Source organism: Chiloscyllium punctatum, chromosome 39, assembly GCF_047496795.1.
Source record: "Chiloscyllium punctatum isolate Juve2018m chromosome 39, sChiPun1.3, whole genome shotgun sequence".
In the NCBI taxonomy this organism is placed as follows: Eukaryota; Metazoa; Chordata; class Chondrichthyes; order Orectolobiformes; family Hemiscylliidae; genus Chiloscyllium; species Chiloscyllium punctatum.
The window spans coordinates 13845568-13870319 of NC_092777.1; the positions used below are offsets into that span (position 1 = coordinate 13845568).

General features: G+C 45.3%; 1 protein-coding gene across 1 annotated transcript in view; it reads right to left on the minus strand.

Annotated features, from left to right (window-relative positions):
• The window catches only part of LOC140463834 (transient receptor potential cation channel subfamily V member 6-like), a 67732-nt gene that overhangs the window by 37527 nt on the left and 5453 nt on the right, over positions 1 to 24752 (minus strand). The window contains exons 2-7 of the mRNA XM_072558213.1: positions 17163 to 17260; positions 16329 to 16451; positions 13303 to 13443; positions 6987 to 7085; positions 3642 to 3808; positions 82 to 231 (exon numbers count right to left, since the gene is read on the minus strand). Of these exons, the coding sequence (XP_072414314.1) occupies positions 82 to 231; positions 3642 to 3808; positions 6987 to 7085; positions 13303 to 13443; positions 16329 to 16451; positions 17163 to 17260 (778 nt within the window). The remainder of the gene's footprint in view (positions 1 to 81; positions 232 to 3641; positions 3809 to 6986; positions 7086 to 13302; positions 13444 to 16328; positions 16452 to 17162; positions 17261 to 24752) is intronic.

A 24752-nucleotide genomic window follows, 5' to 3' on the forward strand; every position in this document is an offset into this window, starting at 1 on the left:
GAACGATGTGGAAACATTCAGGGTTTGACCTTCACTCAGTCACCTTCAGAGGATGTTTCTGTCTGGAACTCCTTGGCTCACCTCAACTTCATTACTGCAAATAACCAGGTCAAGGACAGAGTGGTCATCATCCCAGGAATCAATACCAGAGAGATCGTAGAAGGTGGCAGAGATAGGTTTGAAAAACCATTCAATCTGGCGTTTCCTCTTTCTCATTAGGTGTTGGAACAGCTGCAGAATACAAACCAAATCCAACATGTTAGTTGCTGTCGTTTTGTTTTCTCTCTCTCTCTCTGTCAGATTGAAAATGGGTTGCAAGAATAACCACAGACAGTCCTGTATTCAATATGCTGCTCAGGCAAGACATAGTATTTCTGCAGAAGGTGGAAATGCCAGGGATAAGCAGTGTAAGTGTGAGATTACAGGGTTCATTCAGTGAAGCTGTTTCGGAAATTAAGAGAGAAGGTTCTAATGCATGATAGTGTAGATTATGCATGGAAAATTAAAACAAAAACCTTACACAGTGCTTCTTACTAGTTCACTGGATGCATTTTAACTCGTAGGCATATACATTTTGTTGAAATGCAGTCATTGTTGTAATGTAAGAACCCAGCAGCCTTTTCAGTGGGACCCCACGAGTCACAACAAGATGAATGATCAGATAACCTATTGTCGTGATCTCTCAGGCTTCCTTTGAAAATGCCATTAAATATTTTATGCACCTAAGAGAATGGATAATGTTGAGGTTAATTTTCCTAACTGAAAGACAACATCTCTGACAGGGCATCATTCCCTTAGTACTGCACTGCGGTATGAGGTTGGACATTGTGCTCAGGTCTCTGTATAGGAGTTGGGACGTCAAGTTGAAGTTGTACAGGATGTTGGTAAGGCCTCTATTGTGTCCAGTTTCGGTCTCTCTGTTATAAGGAAGATATTATTAAATTGGAAGGGGATCAGAAGAGATTCACCAGGATGTTGCCAGGACTGGAGGGTTTGACTTATGAGGAGACACCGGAAAGGCTGGCACTGGAGCATAGGAGGTTGAGGAGTGACCTTATAGAGGTTTATAAAATCGTGAGGGACATAGTTAAGGTGAATGGCAGGTATGCTTTCCTCAGGGTAGGAGCGTTCAAGACGAGGGAGCATATTTTTAAGGTGAGAGGAGAAAGATTTAAAAAAGACTTGAGGGGCAACTTTCTTTACACAGAGTGTGGTTTGCTTGTGGAATGAATGTCCAGAGGAAGTAGTGGATATGGGTACAGTTACAATGTGTAGAAGACATTTGGTGAAGTACGTCAATAAAAAAGGTTTGGAGGGATATGGCCCAGATGCTGACAGGTGGGACTAATTCAGTTTAGGATTATGGTCAGCATGGACTGGTTGGACCAACAATGCTGTATAACTCCATGACTCTATGAAATGTTCTGACTCAGAAACAAGAGTGCAATTGCTAAATGAACCTTAGTACCCAGAACAGGAAGTGACTTAATAGGCCACCCAGAGGGAAAATGTAGTAAATGAAAATGTTCCAGAAATACCAGGAAATTAAAGTACTGGTCATACTGAAGCACTATTCTGAGGTACAGGTGACAAATCACACCAGTATGTGTCATTCACATGGTTTACTGGCTTTTCGGTAAGCAATCTCTATTCACACCAACGAGAACATTTTGTTTGTTTCCAATGTTCACCCTCCTCAGCTTCACATGGTCCATTTCCCGACTCTTCCCTTAAGCTAAAACAAAGAACAGCAGATGCTGGAGATCAGAAACAAGATCAGGAAGTGCTGGTGAAACTCAGCAGGTCTGGAAGCATCGATGGAGAGAAAGTAGAGTTAACGTTTTGAGCTCTTCTTCAGAACTGACTATAGGTAGAAAAGGTAGGTAGAAAGTAGTTATGCTGATGACAGGAAAAAATGCCAGAGTTTAATATGAAAGACATGATAACAGAACATTAGGAAGGCATTAATATGATTGGTCAAAGGCAGCATGGAGTTATGAAAGGTAAAACATGCTTAACAAATCTAATGGGAGTTTTTGGAAGATATAACTAGTAGAATAGATAAGGGTAAACCAGTGGATGTGGTACATTTAGATGCTTTTTGATAAGGTCCCTTGTGAAAGGTTAGTGGGCAAAACTAAAGCACATGTGGGATAGGGGTAGTAGTGGCATGGATTAAGAACTGGCTGACAGAAAGCAGACAGTGGAACTAAACGGGTCATTATCCAAGTGGCAGACAGGGAGTAGTGAGGTATCACTAGGATTAGTACTTGGGCCCCAGCTATTCACAATACACATAAATGACCTGGATGAGGGAGCAAAATGCAACATTTCCGAGTTTGCTGTTGATGTGTGGAGGGTACATGGAGGCTTCAAGGTGATTTAGGTAAGTTAAGGAAGTGGCAAATACATGGCAGATGCAGTACACTGTGGCTAAATGTGAATTCATAGACTTTGGTGTGAAACCAGAATGGAAGAATATTATTTGAATGGTGTTATATTGGAAGTGTAGGTGGACAAGGGATCTGGGTATCCTTGTACAAATGAAAGTACATAGGCAGGGGCAGCAAGCAATTAGGAAAGACAATGGTATATTGGTCTTCATTGCAAGAGAACCTGAGTTCAGATGTAGGGTGTCTTACTGCACTTACTAGGGCCATAGTGAGACCACCCTTGGAGGACTGTGTACAGTTTTGGCCTCCCTACTCAAGAAGGGTTCGACTGCTATAGAGACAGGTCTATTAGACTGATATGAGGGATGGCTGAACTGTCCTGTGAGGGGAGATTGATTTGACTGGCTCTGTATTCACTACCATTTAGAAGGATGAAATGGGATCTGATTGAACCGTATAAAGTTCTAACAGGGCTGGACAGGCGAGATGCAGGGAGGATATTTTTTCTTGTTTAGGGAGCACAGATTGAGGATATGTGGTAAACCATTTAGGACTGAGCTGAAGAAAACTTACTTCACTCAAAAGATAGTCAACCTGTGGAATTCAAAGCAGGCTGAGGAGGACAAGTCACTGAATATATTCAAGAGACAGATTCATTTTCAGACATTAAAGGCATCAAAGGGAACAGGAAGATAGCAGGAATATGGCACTGAGGTAGAGGATCAGCCCGAACAGAGGTAGAGCAGGTTTGAAAGGCCTAATGGCCTACTCCTGCTCCTAATTTCCATACTTATACGTGTGTTTCCAGAATTTCCTCTTTTTTTATTTCAGGTGTGCAGTAGCACAGTCACCACAGAATCCCTACAGTGTGGAAGCAGGTCATTTGGCCCATCAAGTCCTCACTGACCCTCCGAAGAGTAACCCACCCAGACCCATACCCCTATCGTATATTTACCCCTGACTAATGCACCTAACTGACACATCCCTGAACACTATGGGCAACTTAGCATAGCCAATTCACCTAACCTGCACATCTTTTGGATGTACTCATACTGAGTGCTGATCAGTGTTTGGTTAACTGCACGTTATTGAGTTGGAACTTAGACTCTGTACTATATTGTACAGTGTAGGGAACATCCTACCCAGTAAATGCACTCCTCTCCATAATGACGAGTTTGATACTCCCAGCCAGTGTCGTTACTCTCTTCCATACAATGCTGGATTATAAAATGCTGAATAGACCCTCACCTGGACATTTCCTTCCAAGGCAGCAAGCTTGAAGGGAGTCAGTCCATTGTTGTTGGTGATTGTCTCCACTGGATTCCCCCTCTCTGGGTCAAGGGACAGGATGAAATCATACATCTGGGCTGTGTAACGCCGGGCATGCAGCGCCAGATGATGCAGAACAGTGTTACCTGAAAATGCATCCATCAGAAGAAAGAAATCAAGAAAGACTTGTATTTATATAGCACCTTTCACAACTTCAAACCTCGCAAAGAGCTTTGTAGCCAATGGAGTGCCTTGGGAATGGAGTCACTGCTGTTGTGCAAGAAGGATCCCAGCCACTCTGTGCACAGCAAGCTCCAACAAACAACACAGTGGCAATGGCCAGATGTTCTCAGCAATGTTTGTCTCCAGAATACATATTAACCAGAAACACAAGAGAGAATGGATGGGGCCCCAGGTTTACATTTCTTCCAAAAGGTCGCAGCTCTAAAACTGTAGCACTCTCTCAGTACAGCACTGGGAGTCTCAGCCTAGTCACTGGGCTCAAGTGTTTGGAATGGGACTCAAACCTATCCCTGGGACCCGATCAGGTCTATCCCAGAACTCTGTGGGATGCTAGGGAAGTGATTGCTGGGCCCGTTGCTGAGATATTTGTATCATCGAAAGACCGAGGTGAGGTGCTGAAAGACTGGAGGGTGACTAATGTGGTTCCACTGTTTAAGAAAGGTGGTAAGGAAAATCCAGGGAACTATAGACCGGTGAGCCTGTCATCAGTGGTGGATAAGTTGTTGGAGGTATTCTGAGGGACAGGATTTACATGTATTTGGAAACATAAGGACTGATTAGGGATAGTCAACATGGCTTTGCTCATGGGAAATCGTGTCTCACTAATTTGATGGAGGTTTTTTGAAGAATTTCTAAAGAAGATTGATGAAGGTACAGCAATGGATGTTGTGTGTAGGGACTTCAGCAAGGTGGTCAACAAGGTTCCTCGTGGTAAACTGGTTAGCAAGGTTGGATGACATGAAATCCAGGGAGAACTAACCATGTGGCTTCAAAATTGGCTTGGCGGTGGCTAATGTGGTGCCATTATTTAACAAAGGGGTTGAGGAAAATCCAGGGAACTATTGACCAGTAAACCTGACATCAGTAGAGACAGAGGATGATGGTGGAGGGTGTTTTTTCAGACTAGAGGCCTGTGACCAGCAGTATGCTGCAAGGAATGGTGCTTTTTGTCATGTATATCAATGATTTAAATGTGAATTCAGGAGAAAAATGTTTAGTGAGTTTTCAGATGACAATAAAATTGGTGGTGTATAGATAGTTGTTTTTGATTTAGAATTGCTACAGTGTGGAAATAGGCCCTTCAGCCCAGCAAATCCATACCAACCCTCCGTTCGAAGAGTAACCCACCCAGACCCATACGACTCTACAATTTCCCTGACTAATGCACCTAACCTACACATCCCTGAGCACTGCGGGCAATTTAGCATGGCCAATTCACCTAACCTGCACATCTTTGGACTATGGGATGAAACCAGAGCAAACCCACACAGAGATGGGGAGAACGTGCAAACTCCACACAGAGTCTGAAGCTGGATTCAAACCCAGGTCCCTGGTGCTGTGAGGCAGCAGTGCTAACCACTGAGCCACCATGGAGTCTAAGGTAGACAGGGTAGTGAAGAAGGCGTTTGGTCAGCTTGCCTTTACTGGTCAGTTCATTGAGTATCGGAGTTGGGAGGTCATGTTGAGGCTGTACAGGGGACATTGGTTTGACCACTTTTGGAATATCGCTTTCAATATAGGAAAGATGTTGTTAAACTTGAAAGGATTGAGAAAAGATTTTCAAGGATGTTGCTGGGTTTGGAGGGTTAGCGCTATCAAGGGAGGCTGAATGAGTTCAGACTATTTTCCCTGGAGTGTCAGAGGCTGAGGAGTGACCTTATAGAGATTTACAAAATCATGTGGGGCATGGATAGAGTGAATAACAACAGTCTTTTTCCCTGGAGGTAGGGGAGTCCAAAACTCGAGGGCATAGGTTAAAGGTGGAGCACCTACAACCCACCCTCCCATCCTGGCACCTTCCCCTGCCACCGCAGGAATTGCAAAACCTGCGCCTGCACCTCCTCCCTCAACTCCATCCAAGGCCCTAAAGGAGCCTTCCACATCCATCAACGTTTTACCTGCACATCCACCAATATCATTTATTGTACCCGTTGCTCCCGATGCGGTCTCCTCTACATTGGGGAGACTGGGCGCCTCCTAGCAGAGCGCTTTAGGGAACATCTCCGAGACACCCGCACCAATCAACCACACCACCCTGTGGCCCAACATTTCAACTCCCCCTCCCACTCTGCCGAGGACATGGAGGTCCTGGGCCTCCTTCACCGCCGCTCCCTCACCACCAGACGCCTGGAGGAAGAACGCCTCATCTTCCGCCTCGGAACACTTCAACCTCAGGGCATCAATGTGGACTTCAACAGTTTCCTCATTTCCCCTTCCCCCACCTCACCCCAGTTCCAACCTTCCAGCTCAGCGCTGTCCCCATAACTTGTCCTACCTGCCTATCTCCTTTTCCACCTATCCACTCCACCCTCTCCTCCTTGACCTATCACCTTCATCCCCTCCCCTGCTCACTCATTGTACTCTATGCGACTCTCTCCCCACCCCCACCCTCCTCTAGCTTATCTCTCCACGCTTCAGGCTCACTGCCTTTATTCCTGATGAAGGGCTTTTGCCCGAAATGTCGATTTTACTGCTCCCTTGGATGCTGCCTGAACTGCTGTGCTCTTCCAGCACCACTAATCCAGAAACTGGTTTCCAGCATCTGCAGTCATTGTTTTTACATAGGTTAAAGGTGGGAAGGGAATGATTTAAAAAAAACGTAAGAGGCAACTTTTTTTTTCACACAGAGGGTGGTGCATGTATGGAAAGAGCTGCCAGAGAAAGTGGTGGAGATTGGTACAATTACATTTAAATGGCATCTGGATGGGTATACAAATATGAAGGGTTTAGAGGGATATGGGCCAAACGCTGGCAAATAGGCCTAGATTAATTTAGGATATCTATGCTGTACAACTCTATGATTCCATGACCTTCCATTTCAGAGGCAGGAATGCTACCATTGCAGTCAAAGCTTACACCTGAGTAATGAAATACATCGGGAATCAGCGTAGTGTGGAGATCAGTGATCATCGAGTGGGATTATTGAACAGGCTTGAGGGGGTTTAATCACTGATTCCATTGCCTATGTCCCTACACCTCAGATTTGCAAATCAGACATGCCGGAAGATTGGGCAGCACATTATTGTTGATCTCTACCTTGACTTCTAAGCTAATCAAGTTTCACTGAGTTTTGACTCTTACCGAGGTAATCCTGTGCCTTTATGTCTGCACCGTTCTCAATCAGGAACTGAACGATCTCTTTATTCCCAACACACGCAGCGAAAGACAACACATGCTCACCTGAAACAAAGTGAGAATTACTCAGAAGAGTGAACTGGAAGCTACCAAACTGATCCAAAGTGAAGCAAGTAACTTGTCTGACCAAGATCTTGAAAATCACCAGTATCAACAACCATTGCGAATGAGACAATGTTATTTGGCCCATCCATTCTTAACCTTCTTGTACCTTAACTCTCCCGAGCCATCTTGAACACCACACATACATTTGGTCTTGGTCACCTTCTCTGGTTATCAATAAAGAGAAAGTTAATCCAGAGTAGCTGAAAAAAGAGAAGTTGTTCATTCAGGAGATTAGATACGTATGGGACTAACTAGAAGTCAGGAAACATAGAAAGCAAGAACAGGAATATGCCGTTCAGCCCCTTGATCCTGACCCACCATTCAATATGATCATGGCTGACCATTTACCTCAGTCCCCTGTTCCCTCTCTCTGCCCATAAACTTCAATCCCTTAGCCCTAAGAACTCCTTCCTGAACACATTCAATGTTTGGCCCCAAACAATTTTTGTGGCTAAGAATTGCACAGGATCATCACTCTCTGGGTGAAAGTAAGGCAAATACGGGCTCGGGAGAGTTAGGGTTACAATGGGATTGACGTCAGATTTGTCTAACAGCTTTCTGTTGTCCTGGACTATTACCTGTGTTCCTCACAGGAAGGACATGCTGCCTGCACATTACCTTTGAGATACTAGCAGGATATTCCAGAGATACCACAGAATTGACACAATGTAGAAGGAGGCAGTTCAGCCCATTGTGTCTATACTGACTCGTTGAATAAGTATTATAATCCAGTGCCATTCTCCTACATTTTCCCCATAACTCTGAACCTTAGTCAAACAGAAACAATCGTTTATTGCCCCCTTGAAGGCCTCCATCAGCCTTCCAGGGATCGGGTTTCAGATCTGACCCAATCACTGTGTGAAAAAGGGCTTCCCTTCTCACATCATAGTTGCTAATTACCTGAAACCTGTGCTCTTGATTTGAGAGATTTGTGGAAGTGATTCATGAGTCAAATTGTTGAATGATCTTTACTTTGAGGGCTAGATACTGCAGGCTCCTCCTGGCTCTTCGTGTAACTTGTTTGCCCACACTAAACCCCTGCACCCAACCTCCATGCCCTTTGAATACCTTTTTAAAAGAAAACATTTCCTGTCATGATTAATTGTTCTCAAACTTGTCCGACAGTTCCTAGTTCGACTCCAATTCTACCTGAGTTTTAACCCTTTCAAACGTCAGGTAAGCTCCAGATGTCACACCTATTGTTAAAAACATCACTAGGCTCTCAGGAGTATTTGCTTTATTCTATCTCTGGGCATTACCACTGAAATATCTTAATTTCTTACAAAACAATATTGCAAAGTTTCCAGCATTTGGACATAATGTCAGCTGATGAAAGACAAACATGGGAAGAAATAGCAACATTTCCCGGTATCAGGAATTTTGAGTTACAAGGAGAAAGTGAGGATGTCACACATCGGCTACAGGAAAAAGGTAGACAGGTTACAGTCAGGGGACGGAAAGGGAACAGGCAGACAGTGTATGGATCTCCTGTGTCGGTTCCCCTCAATAAGAAATATACCATTTTGGATACTGTTGGGGAGGGGGGGGGGATCTTACCAAGGCTCAGCCATTGGATACAGGTCTCTGGCACAGAGTCTGTCACTGTTGCTCAGAAGGGAAGGGGGAAGAGGAGCAGAGCATTAGTCATTGGGGACGCTACAGTTAGGGGGACAGATAGCAGATTCTGTGGGAACAAGAGAGACTCACGGTCGGTGTGTTGCCTCCCAGGTGCCAGGGTCCGTGATGTCTCGGACCGCGTTTTCAGGATACTTATGGGGTGGGGGAGCAGCCCCAAATTGTGGACAACATAGGCACTAATGGCATAGGTAGGAAGAGAGATGAGGATTTAAGGCAGACATTCAGGGAGCGAGGGTGGAAGATTAGAGCGAGAACAAACAGAGTTGTTATCTCTGGTTTGTTACCCGTGCCTCAAGCTAGCAAGGCGAGGAATAGGGAGAGAGAGGAGTTTAAAACGTCGCTGCAGGGATGGTGCAGGGAGGGAGGGATTCAGATACCTGGATAACTGGGGCCCATTCTGGGTTAGGTGGGACCTCTACAAACAGGATAATCTACACTTGAACTGGAGGGGTACCAATATCCTGGGGGGGGGGGGGCGGGTGGAGATTTGCTAATGCAATTCCGGGCGGTTTAAACTAATGCAGCAGGGGGATGGGAAACTGAAGTGTAGCTCCAGTGCACAGGAGGTTGAGAGAAGGGATGTCATGAATAAGGTTTCAAGGTCACAAGAGTGCACCTGCAAGCAGGAAGTAGGTTTGAAATGTGTCTACTTCAACTCAAGGAGCATTCGGATAAAGGTGAGTGAACTTGCAGCATGGATTGGTCCCTGGGGTTTCAATGTTGTGGCCATTTCGGAGACATGGATAGAACAGGGACAGGGATGGTTATTGCAGGTTCTGGGAATTAGATGCTTTAGTGAGAACCGAGAAGATATTAAAAGAGTGGGAGGTATGGCATTGTTAGTCAAGGACATTATTACGGTGGCAGAAAGGACGTTTGATGAGGACTTGTCTGCTGAGGTAGTATGGGCTGAGGTTAGTAACAGGAAAGGAGAGGTCATCCTGTTGGGAGTTTTCTATAGGCCTCCAAATAGTTCCAGAGATGTAGTGGAAAGGATAGCAAAGAAATTCTGGATAGGAGCGATAGTAACAGGGTAGTTGTTATGGGGGAACTTTAACTTTCCAAATATTGACTGCAAACACGATAGTTCGAGTATTTTAGATGAGTCAGGTTTTTTTCCAATGTGTGCAGGAGGGCTTCCTGACACAGTATATAGACAGGCCAACAAGGGGCGAGGCCACATTGGATTTGGTACTGGACAATGAACCTGGCGGTAGGTGAGCACTTTGCTGATAGTGACCGCAATTCAGTTATGTTTATTTTAGCGATGGAAAGGGATAGGTATATATCATGGGACAAAAGTTATAGCTGGTGGGAAAGGCAACTACTATGCGATTAGGCATAGGGTGCATAGGATGGGGAAGGAAACGGCGGGCTCAAATGAAATGTGGAGCTTGTTCAAGGAACAGCTACTGCATATCTTTGATAAGTATGTACCTGTCAGGCAGGAAGAAAGTGGTCGAGCGAGGGAACCATGGTTTACTAAAGAAGTTGAATCTCTTGACAAGGGGAAGAAGGAGACATATGTAAGGATGAGATATGAAGGCTCAGTTAGGGCACTTGAGAGTTACAGGTTAGCCAGGAAAGATCTAAAGATAGAGCTAAGAAGAGCCAGGAGGGGACATGAGAAGTCTTTGGCAGATAGGATCAAGGAAAATCCTAAGGCTTTCTGTAGATATGTCGTGAATAAAAGACTGACTAGAGAAAGGTTAGGGCCAGTGAAGGACAGTAGTGGGCAGTTGTGAGTAGAGTCAGAAGAGATAGGGGAAGCACAAAATGAATATTTTTCGTCAATTTTCACATAGGAAAAAGACAATGCTGTTAATGGGAATACTGAGATACAGGCTACTAGACTAGACAGGATTGAGGTTCACAAGGAGGACGTGTTAGCAATTCTGGGAAGTATGAAAATAGATATGCCCACTGGACTGGATGGGATTTATCCTAAGATTCTCTGGGAAGACAGGGAGGAGATTGCAGAGCCTTTGGCTTTGATCATTATGTCATCATTATCTACAGGAATAATGCCAGAAGACTGGAGGATAGTAAATGTTGTTCCCTCGTTCGAGAAGGGGAGTAGTAGAGACAACCCTGGTAATTATAGAACAGTGAGCCTTCCTTCAGTTATGGGTGAAGTGTTGGAAAAGGTTATAAGAGATAGGATTTATAATCATCTAGAGAGGAATAAGTTGATTAGGGATAGTCAGCATGGTTTTGTGAAGGGTAGGTCGTACCTCACAAATATTACTGAGTTCTTTAAGAAGGTGACCAAACAGGTGGATGAGGGTAAAGTGGTTGATGTGGTGTATATGGATTTCAATAAGGCATTTGGTAAGGTTCCCCACGGAAGGCTTTTGCAGAAATTACGGAGGCATGGGATTGAGGGTGATTTAGTGGTTTGGATCAGAAATTGGCTAGTTGTAAAAAGACAAAAGATGGTTATTGATGGGAACTGTTCATCCTGGAGTTCAGTTACTAGTGGTGTACTGCAAGGATCTGTTTGGGGCCACTGCTTTTTGTCATTTTTATAAATGACCTGGATGAGGGTATAGAAGGATGGGTTAGTAAATTTGCGGATGACATTTGGTGGAGTTGTGGATAGTGCAGAAGGAGATCCCAATGCTCTCTCTCTATTCCTGCTTCGAGGAATATCATGGAGATTCAAACATAAGAATGGCAGCAGAAATGCAGATAAATAATGTATATATTTGGACTGCAACGGATGCTAAAGCATGGAAAGTAAATGAAGAAAAAACTACATTTACCAGGGAATGATTCTTCCCTTCACAGGGAAAACACAGAGAAGGAGGATAACACTTAAAATTCAATTGAAACAAAAGTCTGGAAAAATAAATCTCAGAACACAGAAAAATGTGGGGGAATTAGAATTGAGGTTTGATTGGTTCACAGAACAATGGAGTAAATCCAATATGGACCAGACAGGACCCCTGAAAATACTTTAAGAAGATAGCCTGGAACCTAACTTTTTCTTATCTGAAAGGCAAATGTAACATAACATTTAATTTAATTCGTCAAACTACTTGACCTTAGGCAAAACACAATTTATTTAAACACTTTACAGAGGAACCTCGATTATCCAAAAGACATGATTAACATTTGGTTAATCAAATTCTGGATAATCAAATGCCATCTTGCCAGATAATCTGAAATTCAGATAATCGAATGCTGAATAATTGAGGTTCCTCTGCATTTAAAATATAACAAAAGAAAGAAGAACTTAGAGTAACTGTATTCGAAAACTTAATAGAATTATAGCTACAACATTTATTACTAACTAACTGTTGCAATATAGTAACATTCCATAAACACCCCCATGGCAAAAAACAGCAAATTCAGAAAAATAGATTTTCCTGATAGTTAACCCAGCAGCAGAGAGAAACCCTGGCTTCTAGCTGTAACTGAGAGAGGGAAATGATCACTTCTACTTCTTCAAAACCCCAGTAGCTTCTGCCTTGTTGAGACTCCAGCAGCAACTGGTACTGAATCTCAAAGCTAAAAAACAAAAAGAAACTAGAAATCCTGGTCTGTGACAGCCAGCCACACCCATCCAGGTTGCTTCTATTGTTCCAAATTATAAAAAAACCCAAGGCCTCAGAAGCTGTTTACTGGCTTTTTTCACGTAGTCAGCTTATCACCTCTGTCTCAAAGCTTCTCTTAGAAAAAAGGACAAAATAACCTCTTAAAGCCACAGCATTGTGTGATGATGCTGCTTCTTTAACAAGGTTAGGTTGACTTTAGTTCTTTTTTCAGAGGGGTCATAAATGCATACATTCTGATATGTCTGGTTTGAAGGGTTTCAGGGCCAATACGATGATAGCTAACAGATACTGCCTCAGGAAAAAGGCTTTCAAGTTTAAAAAAACACTTGTACAATGAAAGGGGAGTGGCCAGTTCTCCCAGCACAACTTTTCTCTGGTTTGGTTTTAGCAGTCTGGCTGTTCAGAGCTGCTGGTCAGTTTAAACTAGGGAATCAAAGGAAACAGCTACATGGAAAGAGGTGTTCAATGCTGAATCTCTCCGCCATCTACCTCTCTCTCTCCTGTCAGACCCTGTATCTGATTTTACCTTTTTGCTAATGGGGTATTTATGGGGACTGTTGCAGGCATTTGGAATAGAATCAATAAACTGGGGTAGTCTGTTGGGTTTTCGGATAGATTAAGTTTATCTGTATTCTGTTCTCTTTTGTTGTATTTCATTCAGTACTCTGTAAATAAATTGTGTTTTGTTTAAAACCAAGGGGTTCTGACCAGCTGCATCGCTCCTGGAATATCCACTCTACACCTGCTTAAAACAGCTAGAAAGGGTTCGGGTTTGGGCTTCCTTCTTGACATGTTTTGAGAGGATCTGGCCCTGGTCCATAACAATCGTCACAGATTACTTCTATTCCTGTGTAAGACCAATGGAATGGCGAAGAACATCCAAAGGTATCTCCGTCATTGCCAAAGGGGAAGATTGTGAACTCATGTACTCTTGGATATAAATCAGGATGAATGCTTACCGTAGTAAATGAAGTTCTTTTCACTCCTTCTAAAGAAGATTCCAGTCGCACGTGATGATGCCACATCAGCTCCCCGGTTTATCAGCTCTTTCACCAGATGAATATTTTCATTTGCAACAGCAATGTGCAGGGCTGTTTTCCCTACACAACAAAATGAAAAGCAGTTCATTCCTGTCGATCCCATCCCCAACCTCATTCCTCAACTACTACCTCTTCCTGACTTACTGTTTCATACAGTGTTACACAGGGATACCTTCAGAGATTTACCAAGGCGTTAATGTAAATCTGCATCCTGTAGTCGAGCACAAACACCAGCTTTCATCATTCCGTTTTGTACAAACCGGTGGGGGAAGAATTCAGCTCATTGTGTTTTAAATGCTGTTATTACTTTGAAGAACCCACCACCAACTCGCCTGAACAACTGGTTATCAGTTAGTGAATAACAAACACTGCTCACCAGGACAGTGTCTCAATAACACTGTAGTTACATGAAGGGTAAGGAATTAAGGGAGGGATCCGAATCAAAATGGTGTTGGGGTGGAGAGAAAATAATGCAGTCTAGCCCCAGCAGCGCCCACCTCTCTCTGAAGGCATTGAGAGAGTAGGTGGATAATACATACTCCCTCTCCAAGAACACCCGGGCATGAACTTAACCATGAAAAAGGGGGAGCAGACCCCCCTCCATTGTCCACTGCTTGGATCTGGTGATGGCCACTTCAGTCAGGCCCAGTTGGAGGCCCACAAGGAGGTCTCTGAACTGCCCATGAAGAACTCAGCTCTGTTTAGTTTGTTTTGGAAACCTATGACCAAATCACCAAACTAAACAACTAAACATGTAACTAGCACAAGATTAGAGTGGTGCTGGAAAAGCACAGCAGGTCAGGCAGCATCCAAGGAGCAGGAAAATCAACGATTCGGGCAAAAGCCCTTCATCAGGTACATCGATTTTCCAACTCCTCGGATGCAACCTGACCTGCTGTGCTTTTCCAGCACCACGCACTAATCTTGACTCTAATCTCCAGCATCTGCAGTACCCACCTCCATCAAGTAACAAGCACAGCCCACCATTGCAATAAAAGCAAGTACAAAATGGTGGGCGATGTAAGGGAGTGGTTAAGTCAAAATGGTGCTGGATGAGGGAATAATGCGCTCCAGTCTCTCCAGGGTCCACCCTCTCTCTGAAGGCTTCATGGTTGTTGATACACACCACAGTGCTCCTGCTCCAAGGGAACCTGAGTATGAGTATCGCTATGGTGGAGGCCAAGTTGACGACACCCTCCCCAGTCCACTGCCAAGAACTCAGCTCTTTCTATTTTGAGAACCCACCACTTAATCACCAAAGTAATCACCAAAACAACAGACTGCAACACACAGAGCGACACTACCAAAACGTACGCAGTGAGGGAGGGGACTAAATTAAAGTGGTGTTGGAGGGGCAAACAAGGCATTCCAATCCCTGCGGTGCCCATCCCTTGGAAGTTAAAATCACATAACACCAGGTTATAATCCAACAGGTTTATTTGGTAGCATTACCTTTTGGACTGCTGTTCCTTCACAGCACAGCTACCCGATGAAGGAGCAGCGCTCCGAAAGCTAGTGCTTCCAAATAAACCTGTTGGACTAGAACCTGGTGTTGCGTGATTTTTAACTTTGTACACCCTACTCCAACACCAGCTGCTCCACATCATCTTTTAGAACTCAGCTCAAAGATACGTTTTAACCAAGCCATTCAGAGATTTTAATTGCACACCTCTTGAGTAGATGGGACTTGAAGCCGGGCCTCCTGATCCAAAGGTAAGGGTATTAGCACTATGCCACAAGAGCCCCAGCTCAGCTCATTAATACAAAAATCCAATGAGGGTCATCTATTCTCAATTCACTCTGGACTGATGCCTTAAAGGGCCCTGTGTTTCGAACTCTGACTTCACTGCCCAGGCCACATTCCTTACTCACTATCGTCATGGCCAGATGGCATAAAGATGTATCCCAAAGAAAACATCAAAACCCATTATATTAAAATGGTCGCTAATGTTTCTATAGTGAGCTCATCACCTCACAGTGAAAACTCTATTGGGGGATATAAATCTACACTGTTAATTTAGCAACTTTCCAAGCTTATTAGATTATTTACAGTGTGGAAACAGGCCCTTCGGCCCAACAAGTCCACACTGACCCTCCGAACGGCAACCCACCCAGACCCATTCCCCTACATTTACCCCTTCACCTAACACTATGGGCAATTTAGCACAGCCTATTCACCTAACCTGCACATCTTTGGACTGATGCAGACACAGGGAGAATGTGCAAACTCCACACAGACAGTTGCCTGAGGCGGGAATTGAACTCGGGTCTCTAGCACTGTGAGGCAACAGTGCTAACCACTGGGCCACCGTGCCACCCTGAGGTAATTCTTCAACACCTGAAAAGCCTATCTACCACAATTCTGAAAATGGAGTTTGCTAAATTCTTTAGATATACAGTTCATAGAATCATTGAATCCGAGAATCCCTACAGAGTGTGGAAAGAGGCCATTTGGCCCATTGACCCTCCAAAGAGCATCCCGGGCCCAGACCCTATCCCTGTAAACTTGCCCTATCCCCATTACTCCACATTTCTCATGGCTAATCCACCTAGTTTGTACATCTTTGGACTGTGGGAAGAAACCGGATCACCCCGAAAAACCCCACACCAACACGAGGAGAACGTGCAAACTCCCCACAGACACCATGAGAAGAGCAGCTCCAGATATGAGCAGCTGGAAGGCCTGATCTCCGTCCTTCTCTCCCCCTCAAGAGTCTCGTCTGCAGAAAGCCCCTCTGCCACCACCCTGTGTCTCCTACCTTTGAGCCAATTTTCTATCCATTTGGCTAGCTTCCCCTGGAATATGTGTGATGTAACCTCTCTAACCAGGCTACCATGCAGAGCCTTGCTGAACATCCCAGTGTACCGATTCCACCCATTCTAATGCAACACTTAATTGTACCACAGTTGGGTTGAGGGGTCATGAATGAAACAGTGGCGTCTACCTTCGTACAGCTCCGAGGTGGCTGGCACATTGATGAGATCTGGCACTTCTTCAAGGAGAATGGTTGCGACCTCATAACTGCCGTACAATGCTGCGATGTGCAATGCTGTCTCACCCATCACTCCTACCAGGAAATAAAGCAGCCACAATTACCACACAGTGCTGAGGTTTGCTTTAACCTGGCTTTGTCAACACTCAGGCAATTTTCTGGAGTCTCTGGGAATGAAAGGTCAATCTTTGGTCACTGCTGCAAATGAGAAATTATCAGTGGCATTAAAACAATTAGGCCGTTTTAATTTTCTTGAATGCTTTTATTTATATAAATACGCTCAGAGGAATACTTAAGCAACACGACACCTCAACCCAACATCTGTCAACTCTTCAATCCTGATCTACTTTTCGGGAAGCAAGCGGCTAGGGTCAGGAGAGCAGTGGTTCGTTGGTCACGTGAAGAAACATCCTTAGAATATGCCCGCCAAGAGCAGAAAATTCTGCTTCACACGGTGACTATCTCATTTATTACCAACGTGCGTCACTCAACTCTTGAGATCGACTGTAATTAGCAGTCACTCACCAAATATTTGCAGTGAGTGTGAGACTGGAATTAATGAGGCTTATCAAGTGTTATGATGGTCCCTCAAGGTTAATTGATATATTTAAGAGTCAGGAAAGGGAACAGGTAGTGTTGCAATTCGCAGTGGATGAAGGAAGGCAGGAGAAAGAGGCTGAACGACTAGACCCAGTGACCTCTTCCTGCGCTGCCTCATATTTAACATTCATGAAACAAGTACAAATCCACTGATTCCTTTCCCCAAAATAAAATGTACATTCTCACCTTTTTCAAAAGGGTCAACGGAGTGACACTTCAGGAGTTTCTGGATGGCGCTGACATCATTCGCTCTTGCTGCTATGAACAGAGGTACTTCCATGATCCTGAGGGAGGGGAATCACAGAGGTCAGAGTGCAGACGGTGATGGGTTCAAACTGTGCACATGTTGGCTGTCAAACTGACCTGGTCAAGGCTAACGCGATGGGAGGACGCTTTGTTCTCCAGACTTGTTACTTCGTGCTAGGCTCGGTGGACAATCCTCCCGGAGAACCACCGGATCATTCTGATAGGAGGACAATCAGCCCATCATCATACCAAGGTTGGCTCTGAGTGATCCAATTAGAGTCCCAATCCCCTGCTCTATCCCTATAGTCCTGCAAATGTTCCCTTCACAATTATTTATTTAACTCATTTTGAAACTTACTTTTCGATCTCCATGTGTGGGTTTCCTCCGGGTGCTCCGGTTTCCTCCCACAATCCAAAGATGTGTAGGTCAGGTGAATTGGCCATGCTAAATTGTCCGTAGTGTTAGGTGCATTTGTCAGAGGGAAATATAGGGTGGAGGAATGGGTTTGGGTGTTGCTTTTCAGAGAGTCAGTATGGACTTGTTGGGCTGAATGGCCTGTTTCCATACTGTAGGGAATCCGATCTACATACAAACTACAAGCAAGAGTAGGCCATTCAGTCCTGGAAGTCTCAATAAGATCATGGCTGATTTCTGTGTAATCTTAGATCCACTTCCCTTTCTACCCCTGATAACCTTCCACCCCTTTTTCTTAACAAGAACCTATCGAGCTACCTCAAAAATATTCAAGAAACCGCCTCTACTACCTTATACAAAAAGAGTTCCAAAGATTATCACAGAATCCCTGCAGTGTGAAAATAGGCCATTCGGCCCATCAAATCTACACCTAACAGTACAAAGAGCATCCCACCCAATCCCACCCATCCCTGCAACCCCACCTTTCCCTTGGTTAATCCACCGAGGCTGCACATCCCTGAACACTATGGGCAATTTAGCATGGCCAGTCTAGCTAACTTGCACGTAGAGTCATAGAGTTGTACAGCACAGAAACTGACCCTTCGGTCCAACTCATCCATGCCGACCAGATAAATTAATCCAGTTCCATTTGCCAGCATTTGGCCCATATCCCTCTAAACCTTTCCTATTCATGTTTCCATCTAGATGCCTTTTCAATGTTGCCATTGTACCAGAAGTTGAATTAACAAGTTTTGTTGGAAATGGAATGTGGGGATCTTTACTGTTTACCCAACGCGATGTTGTCCCTGTCCTGGAAGCGTTGATGGGGACAGTGTAAAGCGAGCATTACTCTGTATTAAACCCCATACTGTCCCTGACCTGAGAGTGTTTGATGAGAGAGAATAGTGCAGACGGAGCTGTCTTTGGACTGGTGGGAAGAAACCCATGCAGACAAGGGGAGAAGGTACAAACTTCACACAGCCAGTCACCCAAGAGTGGGATTGAACCCGGGTCCCTGGCGCTGTGAGGCAGCGGTGCTAACCACTGTGCCACTGTGCCACATGCTGAGGAAGCCTCACCTGTTTTAAGTGATGGGGAGGTGGCGGTGTTGGACTGGGGTGGACTAAGCGAAAAATCACACACCAGTTATAGTCCATCAGGTTTATTTGAAAGTACAAGTTACTTGACGAAAGAGCAGCGCTCTGAAAGCTTGTGCTGTCAAATAAACCTGTTGGACTATAACCTAGTGTTGTGTGATTTTTAACTGTTTTAAATGAGTGATTCCTGATTTTTTTAATACCTAGTTGTAGATTCTCCCATGAAAGGAATCATCTTCCCCATAACCCCCTCGTTAAGACTCCTGAGGATTATTCAGATCTTATATGTTTCTGCTCCCACCACAATTCCAAGAGAAGCCTAAATATGAACATTTGGTCACATTAAAAATATTCTCTTCATTTCCCCCTCCCGTTCTTTGGCAGCTGCATCAAGCAACTTCACCCCTGAGACTGGAATTAGCACAGCTGGTCACAGCTGAGATGTCACAATGTACAAAAGCGAGAGTTAACATTGTGTTTCATACTTTATTTTATAATAATCATTTTATGCAAACATGATAACGTTACGACATTCCCAAACTAAAGAAAATGATCACTTACTACAGTCTTATGGCAAATGCGACCAGTGAAAAAGATACAAGTATCTTCCTCATGCCCTGAGGTCATAACACAGTTATCATTTTTCTTAAAAGTGACTGTTCCTGACAGAGGTCTGGTAAACATGAATAACCACAGTCTGAACTGGACAGTCATAGGGGCACATGCCAAATAGTGAACCAACTGTCAGGTTGGAGAGGTGGCACACATAAACAGATGACAATAAATATTAATAGATATAGAGATACAAACGTCAAGCAGCAGAGATAGGTATTAATGATAGAAAAAAGATACATTATATTTATAGATAGATAGAGATATAATAGAGAATCATGCATAGAGACAGCGATCGAATTAGTTACATCTAGACACGGGCATGGACGCATATAGAGAGATAGAAACAGATAATATAGAGATGCAGAAAGACAGAGTAAGATGCATAGACAGAGAGACTGTAAATCGATAAACGAGATAGATTGCGATCTGGGTAAGTTAACTGTGGACCGAAAGATAGATAGAAACAGGTAGATAAATAAATGCATGGCAAATCTGTGCTTTTAAAAGGTCATTAAAGTAGAGTGAATGGTGGAAAATGCTTTGTAACACGATCAAAATTTTCAGCCAGAGATTGCTTCAATTCCCACCCATCCCCCAACCACTCCATAAGAAGGGCTTAGGCCGAAACGTTGATTCTCCTGCTCCTTGGATGCTGCCTGACCTGCTGCGCTTTTCCAGCAACACATTTTTCAGCTCTGATCTCCAGCATCTGCAGTCCTCACTTTCTCCCGCTCCATAACACACACGCACACGAATACATATACACATAGACTGCTCCCATCACACACCCACCTCCCAACACACACACACACACAACTCCCAACACACACACACACACACACACAACTCCCAACACACACACACAACTCCCAACACACACATACACACACAACTCCTAAAACACACACACACCTCCCAACACACACACAAAACTCCCAACACATACGCACACACACACAACTCCCAACACACACACACACAAAACTCCCAACACACACACAAAACTCCCAACACACACACACACACACCTCCCAACACACACACACACACACAACTCCCAACACACACACACATACACACAGCTCCCATCCCACAAAAAAACACACACAAAGCTCCCACCACACACACACATACACATCTCACATCACACACACACACACACACACCTCTCATTGCTCTCACACACACACACCTCCCATCACACACACACATATAGCTCCCATCTCTCACACACACAGACAGCTCCCATCAAACACACATACACACGCAGGTCCCATTCCCCCCCTCCCCACACACACACACACACACACGCAGATAGACAGCTCCCATCACACAGACACACATAGATACAATTCCCATCACATACACACACACAGGCACAGCTCCCATCTCTCTCAAACACACACACAGACACAGCTCCCATCACACAGACACACACACAAACACACAGCTCCCATCACACACACATGTACACACACACAGACACAGCTCCCATCACACAGGCATATATACACACACAGACACAGCTCCCATCTCACACACACACACAACCATACAGCTCCCATCACACATATACACACACACCATCTCTCACACACACACACACACACAGTTCACATCTCTCTCTTACACACACAAACACACCTCCCATCTCTGTCACACACACACACCATCACAGACACATACACAGGCACACAGTTCCCTTCATACACACACACACACACACACACACACCGAACTCCCATCACACACACACAGCTCCCATCACACAAACATATACACACACACAGAGCCCCTATCACACAAACACACACAGACTCAGCTTTCATCTCAAACACACACACAGAGCTCACATCTCTCTCTCTCACACAGACACAGACACACACCTTCCATCTCTCTCACACACACACCGTCACACAGACACACACTCACAAGCACATAGCTCCCATCACCCACATATACGCCCCATCACACACACACACGTATACACACACAGAGCTCCAATCACACAAATACACAGCTCCCATCATACACACATACCTCCCATCACACAAACACACACAGACGCAGCTACCATCACACACACAGACACACAGCTCCATTCACACACACACACAGCTCCCATCACACACAGACACACACCTCCCATCCCACACACACACACACACACAGCTCCCATCACACACACAGACACACAGCTCCCATCACACACACAAATACACACAGACACACAGCTACCATCACACACACACAGCTCACATCACACACACACACACAAACAGAGCTCCCATCTCAACCCCACACACATACAGCTCCCATTACACACACACACAGACACACACACACAGCTCCCATCACACACACACTGATACAATTCCCATCTCTCTCTCTCTCACACACACATACAGCACCCATCAGCATGCACACACACACAACCACACAGCTCCCAAATCAACACACACACACCTCCCAGCACACACACACACCTCCCAACACAAACTCACACAGACACACACAGCTCACATCATACACACGTTCACACAGCTCCCATCACACAAACACACACATATACAGCTACCATCACACACAGACACAGCTCCATTGACACACACACAGCTCTGATCTCACACGTACACACAAACACAGCTCCCATCCCACACACACGTGCACACAACCACACAGCTCCCATTTGTGGGCGGCACGATGGCACAGTGGTTAGCACTGCTGCCTCACAGCGCCAGAGATCCGGGTTCAATTCCCGCCTCAGGCGACTGACTGTGTGGAGTTTGCACGTTCTCCCCGTGTCTGCGTGGGTTTCCTCCGGGTGCTCCGGTTTCCTCCCACACTCCAAAGATGTGCAGGTCAGGTGAATTGGCCATGCTAAATTTCCCGTAGTGTTAGGTAAGGGGTATGGGTGGGTTGCGCTTCGGCGGGGCAGTGTGGACTTGTTGGGCCGAAGGGCCTGTTTCCACACTGTAAGTAATCTAATCTAATCACACACACCACCCAGCACACACAAACATGCACAGACACAGCTCCCATTACACACAGCACCCATCACACAGACACAGCTCCCATCACATACACATACAGCCACAGCTCCCATCTCACAGGCACACACACACACAAACAGAGCTCCCAACATACACACACACACACACACACACAAAACTGCTATATCTCTCTCTCTCACACACACACACACACACACACACACACACCGCCCATCACGCAAACACTTAGACACAGCTCCCATTGCAAGACGCACACGCTCACACATACACACAGCTCCTATCACACAAACACACAGACTCAGCTTCCATCTAGAACACACACACACACAGATCTCACATCTCTCACACACACACACCATCCATCTCTCTCTCTCACACACACACCATCACACAGACACACACACACAAGCACATAGATCCCATTACACACATACACACACAGCTCCCATCAACAAACACACACACATCTCCCATCACACACACACACAACCACACAGCTCCCATCACACACACCCACAGACACACATACAGCTCCCATCACACACGCACACACAGACACAACTCCCATTCCACACACACACGCACATAGCCACACACACCTCCCATCTCACACACACACAAACAGAGCCTCCATTTCAACCCCCCCTCCCCCCCCTCCCCCCCCCCCACCCCACACACACACACACACACAGACACACACACATAGTTCCCATCCCACAAACATACATAGACTTGGCTTCCTCTCAAACACACACACACACACCTCCCATCTCCAACACACACACAAGCACACAGCTCCCTTCATACATACACACACACCACACACACACAGAGCTCCCACCACACAAACACACACAGACACAGTTACCATCACACACAGACACACAGCTCCATTCAAACACATACAACACACTCACACACCTCCCATCACACACATATACACAAACACATACACAGCTCCCATCACACACGCAGACACAGACACACACAGCTCCCATTACACACACACACAAACAGAGCTCCCATTTCAACCCCCCACACACACACAGCTCCCATCACACATTCATACACACACACACAAACACACAGCTCCCTTCACACAAACACACACCGACACAGCTCCCATCTCACACACATATAGACACACACACAGCTCCTATCGCACACACAGCTCCCATCCCACACACACACGCACACAACCACAAAGCTCCCAACACACACACACACCTGCCAGCTCACATCATATACATATACACACACAGCTCCCTTCACACAAACACACACAGACACAGCTCCCATCACACACACACAGCTCCCATCACACACACACAACTCCATTCACACACACACACATATATACACACACAGATACAGCTCCCATGTCTCACACACAGACACAGACACACAGACACACACAACCACACAACTCCCATCTCACATACACAGACACACACACAGCTCCCATCACACATGCACACAGACACAGCTCCCATCACACACACACGTCCCAGCACACACACACACCTCCCATCACACACACACACAGCTCCAATCCCACAGACACACACAGACACAGCTCCCATCACACACACATACACACGCAGCACACATCACACAGACACACACACACAGGCACAGCTCCCATTGTGTGCGCGCGCGCACACACACACACAGCTCCCATCACACACACATACACACGCAGCACCCATCACACAGACACACACACACACAGCTCCCATCACACAAACATACATAGACTCAGCTTCCTCTCAAACACACACACAGAGCTCACATCCCAACCACACACACACATCTCCCATCTCCCTCACACACAAGCACACAGCTCCTATCACACATATACACACACACCATCACACACACACAGTTCACAACTCTCTCTTACACACATAAACACACCTCCCATCTCCCACACACACACACCATCACAGACACACAGCTCCCTTCATACACACACACACACAGCTCCCATCACACACATATACACAAACACACACACAGCTCCCGTCACACACACACATACACACACAGACACACAGCTCCCATCACACACATATACACAAACACACACACAGCTCCCATCACACACAGCTCCCGTCACACACACACATACACACACAGACACACAGCTCCCATCACACACATATACACAAACACACACATAGCTCCCAACACACACACACAGACACACAGATACACACAGCTCCCATCACACACACACAGATACACACTGACACAGTTCCCATCACACACACATATACATACACACAGAGACACAGTTCCCATCACACAAACACATACACACACAGCTCCCATCACACACGCACACCTTCGCAGCTCCCATCCCACACACACGCACACAACCACACAG